Genomic DNA, 18,817 nt, shown 5'->3' with positions numbered 1-18,817 from the left:
TGTACTACCTCGGTTTACATCTTTAGCATACATTATTGGAAGCCTAATGATCTAGACTGAGGGAATTAGTAAAATGCTAGAAATAAAAAGTTTTCTTTAAGAAATGTATTCATATTGCTTTCATGAACACATTTTAACATAAACAATAAATGGGCTATAGGATGTATTGCCAAAGCTGAAAGACTGCTAAGGACCTTTTTTATTCAACAAAGCAATCATTTATCAATTCTGAGTAAACAGTACTTTTAACCAGTTGTTTTTACCATGTTAAACAATACCTCTAAACACTGGTTAATGCTACTGCTTTAGTTAAGTCCATCAAACTTTAATTTCTGAACAAATAGGCAAAATTCCCTTTTACATAACACAGAAAGAATACAGAAAAACAAAGGCCTTCATTTACTGTATATTTTTATTAATGGCACTTTATTAAATGCCCATGTAACATTTCTTTTACTCAAGAGAGAAAATTAGAATTTCTTTTACAAGGGTCCATGTGGCCTGTAAAACATCTTACCTTAAAAGCAAGGCAGACTTTCCAGGCAATTAATTTCTCTCGTGCATTAAGAATAACAGGGTATCTAACTTCTTTTCCCTCACTGTCTCGTTCCACCTTGCCATCAAGAGCTGGAGATTTTCGAGCTTCAGCATGCGCATAATCTGGACCCACTGTATAAACCTTTAATAAATGTTAAAATATATACATTAAAAATGTATATATTATAAAAAATGTATTAAATTTTAAAAAGCAAGACAACAAATCAAAAGAAAAAAAAATCAATAAAAAAATACTTCAGTCTCCAGACTGTTCTTTTCACACTTCTTTCTATTTCACATGCCAAAATTTTCAATACACTGGAAAAGATTATAAATAATTAATTACATGGCAAAACTGGTAACATGAAGTTCTGTTCTCTACAGAGAATGATTATTCTGAGCGAGATGAGGGAACACAAGGTTGAATAGGATGTGATCTTTCCCAAATTTTTTTTAGCTTAACCAAAGGAGAAGTAAAAATAATTATAGAAACGTTATAGAAGGAAGTAATAGCCAAAAGAAAGATTGTGATGGTGGTGGTGAGGAGCAGCATATGCTGAAAGGCAGAAAAGAAAGGGAACAGCACCCTAAGTAAACACAGAGGCCAGAAGCATTAAAAAGCACGATGTATTAAAGTAGGAGTAAGTTATTTGGTGCCATTTATACAGTAAGAAATAAGGTTCATAGAACAGACTGGGAAATATTCTGTATGCCACCCTTATGAATTTGATTATTACCCTACAGTCAACAAAATCCATAAGAGAATTTTAAAGGAGAGGTTCACAATCAGGTTTATACCTTAGAAAAAAAGATACTCTCATGAGACAGAGATTAGTTGAAGGTAAAGCAATTAAGACCTTATCTGTCACCCAAGGAAATTTCAAACATATTGTTATATTACACTACAGTTGTCACAGATCTCAGAGCATCATTTACACTAATCAGTGCTTAGAAACTAGTGGCTATTAGACCCTTAACCCACTATATTTTATTATTTAATGTCCTTTTAAAGAAGCACACATATTATTGTATCACAAAGTTGGTTTTTAAATATTTTTATAACTACATTTCAAAAAAATTTGTCTCCCTGGCAATCTTGTTTTGGGCATCAAAAAACATGATTCTAAAACAAGGGTTCACGGGTTTCAGACTGCCAAAGGCATTCATAATACAAAATAGATAAAGAATCCCTAGTCATAAAAAGAAAGAGATCCAGAATATAGTCTATCCTTGGGGTAATCCCTTTTTCTGTATCACTGATAAACTAAAGGCAAAATTAAAATATATTGTAATCAATCCTACCTTTACATCAGTACCATCTGTGGGCATAAACTCTTCATATATATATGAGCCTGTTTTTCGTACATTGCTTTCTGGGGAATAAACACTACTTCTACTGCCAATCTGAAACAAAAGATGTCCACAAATATAAAAGCTAAGTTATTCATCTCATTTTATAATATAACTTCTTAATCATCTATTTCCATCTTAGACATTTCCAAAAACTTTTATTGGTGAACAAGTATTTAACAACACTTACTATAGAGTTGTTGTAATGTAACTTACGTGTAAATTAAGTAGCATAAGAATACAATGAACAGTAAGAATAATGCTCTTAAGATTCAGCCATGTTCTTGCATGTAACCCTCTTTTGTTTACTTTTTCCACGACAGAATTTTCCACTGTATAGGTACACCATAATTCATTCATTTTATTAATGAATATTTAGGTTGTCTTCTAACCTTTAGCCAGTAGAAGAGTATTGCTTTCAATATTCTTTTAAGTGTCCCAGGTGCAAGGGCATTTCTAAGGTACATACTACAAGTAGAACTACTAGGTGATAGAATTACTAGGTGCTCATATTCAACTTACAAAGATAAATCTAAAATATTTTATGAACTATTTTAATAATTTTTAGTCTTCTAGCAATGTATGTGAGCTCCCACTGCTCCACATCCTCATCTATAATTGGTATTGTTAAACTTAATATTTGCCACTCTAATGGATATAAAATAGTACTTCACTGTGTTTTACTTTGTATTTCCATAATTGCTTATAAGTATACGTGCATCTTTGATCTTAATACACTGTTAAATTATGTTGCTAAGAGGATAAAGGCTATATTAATGTACATTTCTGCTAACAACATTTGGGCTTATGCCTGTTTTGCAACTATCTCGATCTTTTTGATTTTGTGTTAACAAAAAAGTAATTCAATGTCATTACCTTTTAGACTTCATTTGCATTTATTTTATTATGGGTACAGTTTTGAGCATACTTTCATGAATGTAAATGTTATAGATATTACTTGTGCCTATGAATTATCTATCTTGGAGGCCATTTTTCTTACAAACTACTGATCTTTGCTTGTATTTCTCATATGCCAGATACATAAATGGAAGATAGAAAGAAAATCAAGTAATTTTCTTGGTATTTTGTATGTAGAAATTTTGCATCAACAAAATTAAATAACTAAAATAACATCTTGCTTTTCTAACAAAGAAGGATATGTTTGAATTTATACCTGAATGGTACATTTTTATTTAATCTTAATTCTACTGAATACTTGGTTACTTTTAATAGAATTTCTATGAAGTATGAGTAACAGTATCCCCTAGGATAACAAAGGTTTACCTTTCGAAAAAGTCTTTGACTTCCACCACCTGCAGATGTGGGATAGTAAATGTAAACATTGTGATCCTCTGCACTGACTGGCTTTTCCACAAATGGCTTTTGAAAAACTTCACCATTTACTTCTACATGATCTTCCCCTTCAATCAGATTGCATTCTAAAAATCAAACATAACAGCAGAAAAAATTACATATTGTATATTAGCTACATTTAACATTATTGTTTAAGTTTTTACTAGAATAGAGTTTACAAAGAAAAGTAACTGTGGATAACGTATGATTTTATTTTAATTAAAAAGTCATGCAAAAGTGCCTGGATGGTTCAGTTGGTTAAGCGTCCCACTCTTGGTTTCAGCTCAGGTCATGATCTCATGGCTCTGAAGATGGAGCTCAGTCTTGGCTTCACACTCAGCAGGAAGTCTGCTTCAAGATTCTCTACACTGCCCCTCCCCAACCTCTCTTGCTAAAATAATAAATCATCTTTAAAATAATATTTACACAAAAAATATACATCAAGATTTATGATCTATGACATTAAAAACTACAGTTATTCTTCAAAATCTTATGAACCTGACATCTTACCTTGTCATCCCACAGAATTCAATATTAGATATGAAATGATGCCAACAAGAAAGACTGAGAAATCTTTCTAGATTGCTACCATCTCCTGAAAATTATATGGAATTATTTGTATCACAGATACCATAAAACATGAAATTATTTAACTTATTAAAGTAACCTATATAAAGTAAGCAAGCAAACCAATCAGGAAATTAATTTTTTGCTCTAGACAAATAAGAGAAGTTCTCTGTTACTGATAATAAATGCTATATCTAGTTTTTTAACAAAAGTTGCTTTAAACTACAATAAAATCAACAAAATTCCCCAAAATACCCTTGTCAGAATATTAACTCTTAAAGCAGATAAACATTTATCTTGGCTTTTTAGAATGTTACATATAACTTACATGCTATGTTTTAGATAACCAGAAAAATGAAGCAAAGGGTGCTTTAGGATATTAATAAGTAGTAATATTTCTGAACTCCCAGTTATCAGAAATTATGGTATCTTAGCATGAAGTTTCTAATCCTGAATTCAACAACCACAGATAAATCACCTGATTACCGATCACCCGTAATCAATACAAATTTATTAAGCATGTAATTCAAAAATCTTTATGATTCCATATGTTAAATGTAGAACAAAGAAAAGTAGGATGTATAATTTTTAAATTATTAGCGGGCCTTTTAGCTTATGGTGGCACACTTTAACTGAGCAAAATGCTCATTAAAAAAAAGTAAATAGAATAGTATGAGTTCTCTGAATTCCTTCTACTTAATTAGAAAGGAAATAACTCAAAAGTATGTTGAATGACAAAAGGTAGCTTACTCAAAATCTCATATTCTTACCTTTGGGATTATTTGGGTCACGGTTCAAAATTGCATAACGAGGAAGTAAAATACCTTCGGCTTGAAGAATACTATATACTTCTCTCCTGAAGAAAAAGGAAAACATTTTTTTAAGTTTTATTGCTCTATTTGAAGAGTACATTATTACTATTGTATTAATTAAAAAGGCATGGGTATCCAGTCTTCTTATTTTTTAAATAAACAAATAAATCATTTAAAAATATTAAACACTTCTAAGGAAATATTCAGCCTCATTAGAGCAAAAATATATGCACAATACTTTATGTGACATATTAAAACACTAATATTTCAAAGTGAGAATAAAAATGTATAAAAAGAAATGGTTAAATGCAAAGTTGTGATATGACATGACAGCATATTATCTATTAAAAACTTTATACTCAAAGAATATTTAATGACATGGGAAAATGTTCATGGTATTTTAAAAGAAAAGTGACCCTCGTTGTGTAAAATGTGAGTGGATATATGTATTGCTTTCCACATGAAAAAATAGGATAGACGGTAGTAGGGTTAAATGCCTTTCTTTCTGCTTTTATTTTCTAAATTTCTTAAAGTAAATATACATTTACATATTTATGTATATATTTATAACAAAGAAGTATGTATTAATATGTAAATCTAGGGAAAATGTTTTAAAATGTTAGATATTGTACTATTTGGAAGAACAGAAAAAAAAACAAAACCAGAAAACTATAGGGCCTTAAACTTTATAATGCATTTTCACACATATAATCTCGTACAATAATCCTAACACAAAAGAAAAGTAAATGTTGGCGGAATTATATGGTAGCCATCAGAGTGAAACAGCACTCAAACAAAATAAATAAATATATTTGTATTCTACAGTTTTTCTTAGAAATCCATGCTTTTAGCCTGTAAAATGAATGCTAAGATATATCATGAGATTATTTTTCAAAACATGAGATTTTTTTCAAAAATATCATGAGATATTTTTCAATATATGCTAAGATATATCATGAGATATATCATGATATTGCACTATTCCATTAAAAAAAAAGTCTAGTTCAATGAGTACAACCCTAATTTCATCTTTAGTCAAATGAGAGAGAAACTGTTCATAATTTCAAATTGAAACTAAATTTTCAATGGTTCGGTAGGCTCTGGAAATTAAACAAACCTAGTTTAAGTCCTTGTTCCACTATTGACTGAACTACTTGTGACTCTGGGCAAATTTATTCATCTCCCTGAGTCTCAAGTTTCTTCATCTATAAAACTAGGTATAATTTCCTATTTCTAAGTATTATTTAGAGGATACCACAAATTAATATATATGAAAACACCTGATGTCAGCTTACAGTAGGCATTAAATAAATGTTATTTTTCCTTCCCTTAATTCAGCCATCTCCATCACTCACCTATCTTGTATGAGATACTGCATATTCAAGTCATTGATTACAAATGGATTCCTGAGTTTTGCATAGGCAACTGCTTTGTCCAGTGGAAATCCTAAGAACACATATTATTAACATATTCCGTATAATCTCAAGATAAGTTGACATCTATAACTATATCAATTTGATTCTGTATCACTTCCCATAAAAGGTAAATTTAATTATGCATATAACTGCTTTCCATACAAAGCAAGGAAAAACACATAAAACTTGACATGTATTAATAATAAGTCTTATTTTTTCCTAGTTAATTTGATTGATAAGGCATAACAAGCCAGTGGCTATATAGCCAAATATAAAGCACTGACATGTTAGTCAATGCCTGATTATTCAAAGTCACCTAATAACAAGTTAAGATTACTTCATGTACAAAAGAGAAATCTAAATATAATTAAGTGTATCACAATCACTTGGTGTTTAAAAGAAAACAAATATAACTTCTCACTTTAGTTTGATATTTATACATATAAATTGCCAATTATTCAAAGAACTTATGCACCTTTAAAAATAGCAAAAACAAAAGTTAATTCACATACAATAGATATGCTCTAAATATAAAATTTATGCATAGAATCATACTTGCTGCTACTAGGTCACTGTTAAGATATTAGAAATTAACTCCCTAAAATTTCTAGACTTTGATAAAACTACTAATTACATGGAAAACAACTCAAATAGCAGATATAGTAAGAGGTCCAAAAAAAAAATCTAAAGCATTTAATAATTATACTGCACTCTCTGTATTGACACTAAAAGTCTCCAATTTTATCCATCAATATATATTATTAAGAGATGTTGTGGCAGTATACCATAGAGTCTAATAAAACAGGGTTCAAAATCCTGGCTCCATCTTTCATTAGCTTTGTGATCCTGGGTAAGTTTATTTAACATCGCTAAGCCCCTGATTCTCAGCTGTAAATGGGTATTATACTAGTCTTATCTAGTAGAGTTTTTGAGGAACTCGATAAAGGAGTATATATCAAACAGTATAGTCCTTGACAGAGTAGGCGCCCGATAAATATTTAATATTCCTTAAGTGACAATATTTTAGTGAATATCTTATCTATGGAAAAGCGTAAAAATCAGTTAAGCATGCATAACTTTAGAATTTAACGTTGGGTACTACAGTATTACTGTGAAGACACTGTATTTTGTACTATTATCAGAACAGTTGGAGGGGAAGTAAGTACAAAGGCATACTGAAGTTAACAAAACTAAACAAACAACTATGGTCAGTTTAAAAAAGACATTCCTAAATTCCTCTTAGTTTTTAAAATTTAATGAAAGTACTCTATACCAAGAATGACTTCCACAAACTAAAAACCCTTCTCGTTTTGTAAAGACTCTGAGAAGAATTCATCACTTGTCATCAGGATAGCTCAGTGTCTATGATTTAAAGCATCTTAACCGAATTCAGCATATAGGAACCGCTGTAACAGTTTTCTGGTTCTGTTACTGCTGTTAAAGAGGAACTTTTTCCTTACCAAGAGACAGCGTATGGGATATGACCTTAGATAGCAGCTAGTTTTTACAGACAAAAACAAATAGGAAAGGTAGGAAAATGGTAGGAAAAATCATGTGGTAGTAAGGGAAGACCACCTTACCCTGAAGGATAAGCCAATTTTAAAATTCTCTGAAGTAAAGGACTTCAATTTATAAAGACCAGGGCCTTGGCTTATCTATAGGATATAGGAGCACAAAAAATCTCAACCCTGTTCCATCTCCTTCTTGCTGAAGGAGAAATTTCTTGAACACCTAACTAAAGTAAAACTTTAACATAACTGGAGATTACGTGTTTTGGTAACAAGGTGATTTAATATGAATACATTTATAACTGAGCATGCATCTTTTAAATTATAGTTCTTAGAAATTCACTTAATTCACAGATTCTTGGGTTACAAATTTTCAAATATTCACTAATAATTTTGATTTGTGGGTTTTACTATGAAGGCATAATTTACCATCAAGTAATACTTAAGTTTAATTAATACCTCTGTTTGATTTATAGAAGAAACCAAGTAAAATGGAAAATTCAAATATTAAGCTCTTTAGAAATAAAATATGAATATGTATATGTGGAAAGATAGATCATTTTCTGTATGGCAAAAGCATATGGCTAAAAATATCCAATAATCCAAGAATTTATTCTAAGTAACTTAGAGTAGCTCCAACAAAGATATGCATTAGAAGAGTTCATAACAACCATATTTCTAATAATGAAAACTGGAGACTAACTGTTAGGATAATAGTTAACTATGTCATAGGACAATCTCATGATGACACCCTATGATGTCGTTAAAAATTAGGTCTTTGGGGCGCCTGGGTGGTTCAGTGGGTTAAAGCCTCTGCCTTCGGCTCAGGTCATGATCCCAGAGTCCTGGGATCGAGCCCCACGTCAGGCTCTCTGCTCCGCAGGGAGCCTGCTCCCTCCTTTCTCTCTCTCTGACTGCCTCTCTGCCTACTTGTGATCCTTGTCTGTCAAATAAATAAATAAAATCTTAAAAAAAATTAGGTCTTTGAAGAATATAATAGAGGCGAAAAAAAAAAAAACTCCTTGATATAACTAATGAAAAACTTAAATATAAAATTACATATACACAGCCACAGTAAATTTGTTTAGAAAAATGCACAGAGAAAAAAATGCTGAAAAGAAATACATAAAAATGTTAACATCACTGATCTGTGAGATGGATGAATTTAATTTTATTCTCCTGTTTTATCTAATATTCTACAATTAATATGTATTAGGTTTATTATAAGACGATAAAGGGAGTTCCCACCCCATTCTTTAATACCTTTAGAATGGAACGAAATAAGACAATCACATAAAGGCCAGTTTTCTACTGGTTCATTCAAAATAACATCTTCTTCAAATACTACTACTGTGATATATTTAAATAAGGAGATCCGTTCAAGAATTTCCTTCATTGGTTTGGATTTGGATTTCTTTGCCATGGAACATATTCCAACCACAATCTGTCTTTCTGGTGGCTAAAACAGAAAGAAAACAACAACAAAAAATCAAGTTGACTTAATACAAACTCCAAAGTAGAGCTATATTAAATCTTTTTCAGAAGTAGCTATAGGATGTAATCAATATAAATGATACATTAACCAAAAAAGGCATTTTTTTAAGTTACATTTTTGTTACAATAAATAACAAATAATAAAAAATAATACAAAAGTCTGAAAAACTTTCACTTTCAGGACATTGTTACTATTTTTGTTCTGATTTTAAACTTAAAAAATACTCCTTCCTTAACTATCTCTAGTATTTATTTACCTTTGCCACAATAGGAAGGGAAAAATGAGGGCCCAAACCTATCCAATCCAAGTAAAAAGACCAATGAGAGTGGGATAAAACATTCTTTTGCCTAAAATAAGATATTCTGACTACAAAGCTGTATTATATAGTATTAAACTGTTTTTGTAGTTTGAGCTTGAATAGGAGTTGGTCAACAACAACTTGGAAGAAAATTTTGGAGAAAGCCAAACTGCTAACAGAGGTGTCAATGTTCTTTGAACTCCAATCTACATACTAAATATTCCTATTTAATGGTATTGCTCATCTCCTAATGCCCTTGCTACAGCTCAAAGGCCACGGCTCGTCCTAAAACTAAAAAAATTAAAAAACCAAGATACAGAAATACTTTTAAGTAACTCAGAGGTTTACAAAATGACTCAAGATTCATTCTGAGATCTTTGCATTCAAGTAATGAAGAGTTTTATCAAATAAATAAAGCTGTGCCCAGTTTGTTTGTTTTTTTTTTTTTTTAGTTTTCCCTCTTCCATATTTTATGTTTCACATAATATTGTAATCTGAGCTCAAAAGTGTTTTACTAGTCTTTCTCTTATTGTAAATCTAAAAATAAAATTGGGTAACATCAGATTTAAATTACTATTCTTCTTATGTCTAAAATTAGATTTCTTCATTCCCTCTTCTAACTCATGAAATTTAGAGATTAAACTGGTATTGAATTTGACTGTAAAGCCTAATCTCCCTGGGATCTACTGTTTTTCCCCCTTGATCATCCACTTTTATGTACCGTTATTCAATTCTTTCCTGATTAAAAGCCTCTATATAGCTTATGATGTTCCTAATGAATAATTCCCCACCAACAAAATATATTTGCAAATGATATATCCACTAAGGGGTCAATTTTTATTTATTTACTTTTATTTTTTTAAGGGGTCAATTTTTAAAATATATGAAGAACTCATACAACTCAATACCAAAAAAATACAATAATGCAATTAAAAAATGGAGAGAGGACCTTAACAGACAGTTCTCCCAGGAAGACATACAGATGGGAAAAAGATTCATGAAAAGACGCTCAAAATCACTAATCATCAGGAAAATGCAAATCAAAACCACAATGAGATATCTATCACCTCACACCAGTAAGAATGGCTACTATCAAAAAGACAAAAAATAGCAAGCGCTATCCTATATTGTTGCTGGGAATGTAAAATGGTAGGGCCACTGTGGAAGATAGTATGGAGGTCCCTGTTATTATTATATAATTAATAGCAAGCGCTATCCTGTATTGTTGCTGGGAATGTAAAATGGTATGGCCACTGTGGAAGATAGTATGGAGGTCCCTGTTATTATTATATAATTAATATTAATTTAATAATTAATAGTGATAGTATATAATTAATCATTATTGGTTAAATAAATACTTGATTAAATTAATACTTTATTAATTAACTTAATTAATTAATTAAAATGCCATGTGACCCACTAATTCTACTTCTGGGTATTACCAAGAAAACAAAAACACTAATTCAAAAAGATATGCTGACTACATCCTTATTCACGAAAGCCAAGATATGGAAGCAATCTAAGTGTCCCTCAATAAATGAATGGATAAGGAAGGTGTAGTATATATATTAGTCAGCCATAAAAAAGAAAAAATTCTTGTTACTCACAACATGGATGGACCTACAGGGTATTGTGCTAAGTGAAATAAGTCGGTCAGAATGACAAATACACTATGATTTCACTTAACATGTGAAATCTAAAAACCAAAACAAAACAACATCAACAAAAAGCAAATAGACTCAAATACAGAAAACAGACTGGTGGCTGCCAGAGGGAAGGGGGGAGGTGGGATGGATAAAAATGGCGAAGGGGATTAAGAGGTACAGACTTTTAGTTATAAAATCGTGGAGATGAAAAATATAGCAGAAGGAATACAGTCAATAAGAGTAACTTTGTATGGTGCCAGATGATGACTATATTTATCATGATGAGCATTTCATAATGTATATAATTGCAGAATCACCATATTGTACACATGAAACTATTATGTCGATTATACTTCAGTAAAAAAAGCACTCAACCTAACATTCCCTATTGTTCTATAATTTATAAAAAGGCTACTAAGTTAAATTTTATTTATTACAGATCTATTTAGTATCTATTCATTAGTTAAAATGATCTAGAAACTTCCAAGTTAAAATGCACAAATAAACTTGCATTATTAAGGCAAAATTATAGGATTTTATTAGGTAGAACCTTGGAAGCATGAAAATAACTTTAAAACATATCTTATTTATTTATTTATTTATTTAGAGAGATCACAAGTAGGCAGAGAGGCAGGCAGAGAGAAAGGGGGAAACAGGCTCCCCGCTGAGCAGAGAGCCCAATGTAGGGCTCGATCCCAGGATCCTGAGACCATGACCTGAGCCAAAGGCAGAGGCTTAACCCACTGAGCTACCAAGGCGCCCCAGATCTTAGTTATTTTGATAGATTTAATGTCTAAAATGAAATCCATACCTTTATTTTATTTTTCTGAAATTCTTTTCTTTAATCTTAAAAATAGGAGAATGACCTGGAACCAATTATTTTATCAAACTGCAGGCCAAATGAACCAAATCAAGTTTCTCAAAAGTGTCAACTATGCAACAGAAATTTGAACTCAATTTAATTAGTACCAATAGTCTAAGAATTACACTAAATGCTAAAGTTAGATAAGCAGAAACTACCTATCCTCAAAGTGCTATGAATCGAACAGATCACAGTAATAATGTAGTACTTCATGCTATGTGGAATACAAGTATATGTGTCAAGGTACAGAAATAGTACTGTGAGGGCACCCAGGTGGCTCAGTTGGTTAAGCATCTGCCTTTGGCTCAGATCATAATCCCAGAGGGTCCGAGAATAGAGCGCCATGTCAGGCTCAGCAAGTCTGCTTCTCCCTCTCCCTCCACCCCTCCCCCTGCTTGTGTGTGCTCTCTCTCTCTCAAGTAAATAAAATCTTAAAAAAAAAATAATAACACAATGGAATACTATGCAGCCATCAAAAGAAACAAAATGTTGCCATTTGCGAAAACGTGGATGGAACTAGAGCGTATCATGCTTAGCGAAATAAGTGAAGCGGAGAAAGACAACTGTCATATGATCTCCCTGATATGAGGAAGTGGTGATGCAACATGGGGGCTTAAGTGGGTACGAGAAGAATAAATGAAAGAAGATGGGATTGGGAGGGAGACAAACCATAAGTGACTCTTAATCTCACAAAACAAAATGAGGGTTGCTGGGGGGAGGGGGGTTGGAAGAAGGGGGTGGGATTATGGACATTGGGGAGAGTATGTGCTTTGGTGAGTGCTGTGAAGTGTGTAAACCAGGCGATTCAGAGACCTGTACCCCTGGGGATAAAAATATATTATATGTTTATAAAAAATTAAAAAAATAATAATAATAAAATCTTTAAAAAAATAAAAAGTACTGAGGAAGAAGTATTCAAATCTACAAGGAGAAGGGGAAGAATGTATAGGGAATATGAGCAAGGTTTTGAAGAATGAAAAACAATTCATAAGGTACCCGTCAGAAAAGGGCATTTCAGGGGCAGCTGGGTGGCTCAGTGGATTGGGCCTCTGCCTTTGGCTCGGGGTCATGATCTCAAGGTCCTGGGATCGAGCCCCACATTGGGCTCTCTGCTCGGTGGGGAGCCTGCTTCCCCCTCTTTCTCTGCCTGCCTCTCTGCCTGCTTGTGATCTCTCTGTCAAATAAATAAAATCTAAAAAGGCGGGGGCATTTTACAGAGATGAAGAAATACATACAAGAGCGAAGAGGCATAGTACAACATTGAATAATACGTGAAAAAAAATTTGATATTGTTTAAACATAAAAGGGAGAAGGGAGGAGAGACAAGCACAGTTCTAGATATAAGGGACAGACAATATTTGTAAGAAATGGACTTGAGCTGTCAGTGATGTTCACAGATGAACTCAGAAGAACTCAGGCGAAAAGGGGTAGGCTAGCAGAGGCTGAGTCAATAGTACTTTCTAGCTTAAGGCAGACAGAAAAAAGTATGTTTTATTCATTGGATTTCTGCATAACAACTTTAGGTGATGAAATATTTTGCTGGTAAGGGAAGCCTGAAAATCATTTTTTTCTGGGGTAAGATGGGGGTGGAATAGGTTTTAAGTGAATGACAGTCTCATTGGCATTTCAGATGTGTTACAACACTGTGAAAATGGTTGATGAAAATGGATGTTAAGAATTATCCAATAGCTATTTTTGTCTTTTGGGTTTTCTTCTACTCTTACAAAGTATAACGGGTTTTGATTTGAAAACAAAATTATGAGGGCGCCTGCATGGTGCAGTTGGTTAAGAGACATACTCCTGGTTTCAGTCAGAGTCCTGAGATCAAGCCCTGTTTTGGTCTCTGCGCTCAGCATGGAGTCTGCTTGGGACTCTCCCTCACTCTCCTTCTGTCCCTCCCCACCACTCTCTCTCTCTGTCTCTCAAATAAATAAATAAATCTTTAAAAAAATTATCTTTTCAACTGGAAATATAAAAAAAACAAACGTAAGGTTGTATCTTAAATCAGTTTTCACAGTAAAGCAATCTACTTCTAAAGGGGAAACAAGTAAGAAAAGCATTGAGCTCTCACCATAGCACATCACCCAACCACTCCATCCCCTCATCCCTCCTACTCCCCTCCACTCCAAAAGTCCTCAGTTTGTTTCCTGAAATTAAGAGTCTCTTATGGTTTGTCTCCCTCTCTGGTTTCAACTTATTTCATTTTTCCCTGCCTTCCCCTATGATCCTCTCTGTCTTGCTTCTCGAATTCCTCCTATCAATGAGATCATATGAAAATTGTCTTTCTCTGACTGACTTATTTTGCTTAGCATAATCCCCTGTAGTTTCATCCATGTCATTGCAAATGGCAAGATTTTGTTTTTTATGGCTCTATAGCATTCAACTGTGCTATGGTGACCACTGTGAATTGTGTAAGACTGATGAATCACAAACATGTACCCCTGAAACAGACAATACATTATATGTTTAAAAAATAAAATAAAATGGCAAAAAAAAGAAAAATGTTGAGCTGATGTAACTATAGTAAAATGAACATAATAAATATGTGTTATTCCCAAAGATTTGGTACAGCTATACATCCTCGTAGATAGATCAAAAAGAAAACAAGACTCATGTTCCTATACACCTCTCTGGATACTTGATGTAGCCTCTCCATCTAGTCACACAGTTACAGACTCCTGAATAGTTAATATATAAGGCTATCTTTGGGTCAACCACGACTTTTACTGACAACATGACAAACTTAAAGAAGCTGGCTAAGTCAGTACTTTTAAAATTATCTCCTTCAACTTATTTCTTTATCTTCATGTACTTTTTAGGTACTTCTGTATACAAGAAACCCTTTTGGTTTATGGCCCTGATTATTTTCTCCTTGCCAAGTTTTCAACTGAATCCTGTGTTACGCTAGGCATATCAGTGAACATATCATGAAAGACATTAAAGTTAGCATCATTAAGCAACTTAGAAATCTGACCCCTAATGGATTTCTTGCCGTACCACAGATTCAATAATGTTACTAGTGAAACAAAATGTGCTTTTTCAGTGCAGAAGATTTCCAACAAATTTCTATGTGCAAAAATGTCTTCACAATTTAGATACTATTAATTCACCCTGACATTGATTAGCAATAAGCCTATATTGTACTGGTCTTCTCTCTCCAAAAAAACAACTTACAGACTCATCTTCTTCCTCCTCATCTTCATCTGCATGGTGGAAGAAATGTCGGTAATTTCCTGAGTTTATTTCTGTATCTTCAGGCCCAACAAAGAATCTGGGGGCCTCACTCATTTTTATTTCATTTGATACAGATATAAAGCACTATACTAAAACTGCTTCTAAATAAACCATTCTCTCTATACTAGCAGACAGAGCTCTGTTGCAGCTTGTTTCTGCTTATACAATCACTTGGAATTGTGATGACAGTTAGTTGGCAAATGCTCTTCTGTTCTCAGATATCATTGCTTCATTGTTGATGAAGTTTAAAAGACAAAGAGTGAGGTTATTGCTTCAGTGAGTTGATGCAGTAATCTTTCTACCTAAAATGCAATAAAAAAATTAATTTTGGAGACTGTACTTCAAAAATATTTATTTAAATGACACTTGTAAAATCCTGATCAGTAACTTGATGCATACCTTCAAATGAAATGACATTTGCTTCCATAAAATATAAAAAACTAAGCTCTAATCTTCAATAATCTACATTTCAGCAATTTGACAAACTGATTCAAAATAAAAGCATAGTAACAAAATAACAAAGTAACAATAACAAAAATACACACTAAATTCTTCAAGTCCAAAAATATCTAACAAATGAGAAAATTATTCAAATTATAACAAAATTCCATTAAAAGCTAAATACCTCTGCAATGCACTTAAGAATACCTGAATAGAATGAAAAAAAAAAAAACCATAAAGTGTAATGTGGGTTTAAAACCCACTGGCATCTATAAATCAATCTGAAATTTGATTAAACCAATTTTTAAAAGACTAACTAGAAAGTTCAAGAAACAAAACCGTTTCGCATTCTAATCTCAAAAAAAATCAACAAAATAAAATTAGAATAAAAACAAGATTTCATTATAACAGCAGATCTTAAACTTTTAAAAGTCAGAAATTCCTTGGCTAGCCTAATAAAATCTATAGATCTTCTCCTCAGAAAAACATGTACATGAGTAATAAATTCTGCAAACAATTTTATATGACTGACATCCAAGCTTTTCTATATAAACTGATGCCTATGAACATCAGTTTAAGAACTCTCATATAACAGTGATATCTCAAAACATCTTTACCAAAGCTGTTTGTATTACTGTTCCCTTAGTCATATTAAAACTAATAACCTACCAAGATGAAACGATATATCAAATAATTCATTTGCCTATTGGTAATATAGTAAATTATTTGATCAAATATTCTTAGAAGCTGGATTATATGTTAGAACCACAAAGACTATCCCCAAAACTCTTTTTCCTAAAGATCTAATTCTAGTTTAATTGGTGACTCCCTATTAAATATTAAAACCCTAGCGTACCTAGGCTTCACTTTATGAAACTTTAAATTAAAATTTCACAGTGTTACAAAATTTGAAACAGTTGGTGATTAAAAAATTAAAGTAAAATACTTGCTCATGAATACCAAATACTGCTCAACTCTGAATTTTGTATTGGAAACTACCATGCTACTAAGTATCCACACTCAAAGAAGTGGTTCTCAAACTTCACATATCAGAATCACCAGAGGGCTTGTTAAAATATTAAACTAAAAAAAAAGTCTCAAAGTAGGACCCAATACTCTAAAAATTCCAACGTGATGCTCATTGCTGGCCTGGAAATCACACATTGGGACGCACTGCTCTAGACTTTGACAAAATTGGGTAGATAGCTTTTGCTGATAACTGTCCTTAACTTAGTTAAGTTGTTAACTTAGTTAAGTTGTCCTTAGTTCTGTGTCCTTAACTAAGTTACTGAAACTCCAGCCATCATCTGTAAAATGGGATAAATCTCATTAATTATTATGCAAATTAAATGAAAATGAAGATAAAATGGCAATTAGCACAAGGTAAGCATTTAGTAAATGTTAGCTATTTATTTATCTTGCGGGCTCTTATAATTAAGACCTAGATTCCTGACCTATCTTAATTGGCTCAGAACAAATACAAACAATTCAGTTTAAAAGGTACCTACTTAGCACCCCGTAATGAAGCCACAGAAACTCCTTTTTGCTGCTGCGGCTGACACTGGAGACTTCATGACATGTTTTCCAGTCTTACCACACTGCTTGAGACTATCACGAACACTACTGCCTGAAAAAAAACACTCCTCTCTTTAACAGATCTACCACGGTCAAAGCTGCTTAATTCTTTTTTTTTTTTTTTAAGATTTTTTATTTATTTATTTGACAGTGAGAGATCACAAGTAGGCAGAGAGGCAGGCAGAGAGAGAGGAGGAAGCAGGCTCCCCGCTGAGCAGAGAGCCCGATGTGGGGCTCGATCCCAGGACCCTGAGACCATGACCCGAGCCGAAGGCAGCGGCCCAACCCACTGAGCCACCCAGGCGCCCCAAAGCTGCTTAATTCTTAAAATGATACCACTGATCAAGCCTCAGTAATACCTAGTATTCATAAACCCACCTTTCTTGAAAAGCCTGATTTTCCTGAAACCCTAAAAGCAGTTTCCAATGCAAGTACTGTTGTAAATGGTAGCTCCAGTTGCAAGGCGCTATTACTGCAGCTACATAATAGGTTATTAAATAGGCTTCTGCATGCTGGCAAAGGCAGCCAAGCATCATTTAGAAGTGTATACAAGAAAGCCCATGCCAAGTTTCACAAAACCCTCACATTGATTTTTTTTTTCCTTCTTCAAACATTCATACACTATCTTTTTGCTGAGCCTGTCTGTCCTTCTACTTATAATTCACTATTGCCCTTGAAAGTTCCAATTCCTCCTTGAATAAACAACTGCAAAGTCTTCAACAAACGCCTTTCTGACAACTGTCATGCTTCTGACAACCCATAAATACACATCAGCATCTTTCCCATCTTTCATGATCCACAGCATTTGAGATGTATCTCCCCAATTACCTGTTTCCATTAGAGTTAAGGTTTTTCCTCCACAAATTTTTATTGTGAAAGATTTGAAATATTCAGAAAAGTTGAGAGAATGATTCACTACACACTTACATTCATATACTTACCTCTAGATTCCAACAATTGCTAACTTTTCACCATATTTACTTTCTATTTATATACACATATACTTGCTCTATCATTTGAAAGTTATAGACATCAATTTACTTCATTTCTATATACTTCAGTATGCATCTCCTAAAAATAAGGACATCCTCCTATATAACCAATTATCATTTCCACTTAGGAAATTAGTAGTTCCCTAATACTATGTATACGTAGCTGTGCCGGTGCTTTTAGAGAACAAGGACCTTATCTGTATATTCCTAGTACTTAATTGGTGCAGAGCACTTATGTGGGTGATCAATAAACGTCCCACCAACTGTTAAGTGTAATAACCTCACCACAACCACCACAAAAGTCATACAAGTTTAAAACCTAAAACAGCAAGATCTGACCATGCAACTCTGAAGGTTCTGCACATTAGCTTCATCGTCTGCTTTCAAAAAAAAAACCCATGCTGCAGTTAGTCTTTTGGTTTCTGAACTATTTATTTCTGCCTCACAATATGGAAGCTGCATGAGGACAGAGATCATTTCATAAGACACATAAATAGGCATATTGAATTCTTTTTTTTTTTTTAATGAAAACTTTCTTCTTTTTTTTAATGAATACTTTCAACCACTGAAAATATTAGTGAAGAAACTGGAAGCAAAGAAGCATAATGGTAAGACAAGAGTAAGATAGGGGTGTCTGGGTGGCTCAGTGGGTTGTGGCCTCTGCCTTTGGCTTGGGTCATGGTCCTGGGACCGAGCCCCCCACATGGGGCTCTCTGCTCGGCGGGGAGCCTG

At 33.1% G+C, this 18,817-nt stretch overlaps 1 protein-coding gene across 2 annotated transcripts in view; it reads right to left on the bottom strand.

The window, feature by feature from the left end:
• PPIP5K2 (diphosphoinositol pentakisphosphate kinase 2) overlaps nt 1-18,817 on the bottom strand; it is a 73,696-nt gene that overhangs the window by 53,251 nt on the left and 1,628 nt on the right. The window contains exons 2-8 of one of the 2 annotated variants that reach the window (XM_059418322.1): nt 15,018-15,379; nt 8,806-9,001; nt 5,975-6,065; nt 4,578-4,663; nt 3,172-3,326; nt 1,840-1,941; nt 518-679 (exon numbers count right to left, since the gene is read on the bottom strand). In XM_059418322.1, coding sequence (XP_059274305.1) covers nt 518-679; nt 1,840-1,941; nt 3,172-3,326; nt 4,578-4,663; nt 5,975-6,065; nt 8,806-9,001; nt 15,018-15,131 — 906 coding nt within the window. In that variant the 5' untranslated portion in view covers nt 15,132-15,379. Of the gene's footprint in view, nt 1-517; nt 680-1,839; nt 1,942-3,171; nt 3,327-4,577; nt 4,664-5,974; nt 6,066-8,805; nt 9,002-15,017; nt 15,380-18,817 lie in introns of those variants that run through there. The other variant, XM_059418323.1, reaches the window with a different exon arrangement.

The sequence above is a fragment of the Mustela nigripes genome, chromosome 12 (assembly GCF_022355385.1).
Source record: "Mustela nigripes isolate SB6536 chromosome 12, MUSNIG.SB6536, whole genome shotgun sequence".
NCBI lineage: Eukaryota > Metazoa > Chordata > Mammalia > Carnivora > Mustelidae > Mustela > Mustela nigripes.
The sequence above is the reverse complement of the archived record's forward strand: the minus strand, read 5'-3'. Positions and strand labels throughout refer to the sequence as shown.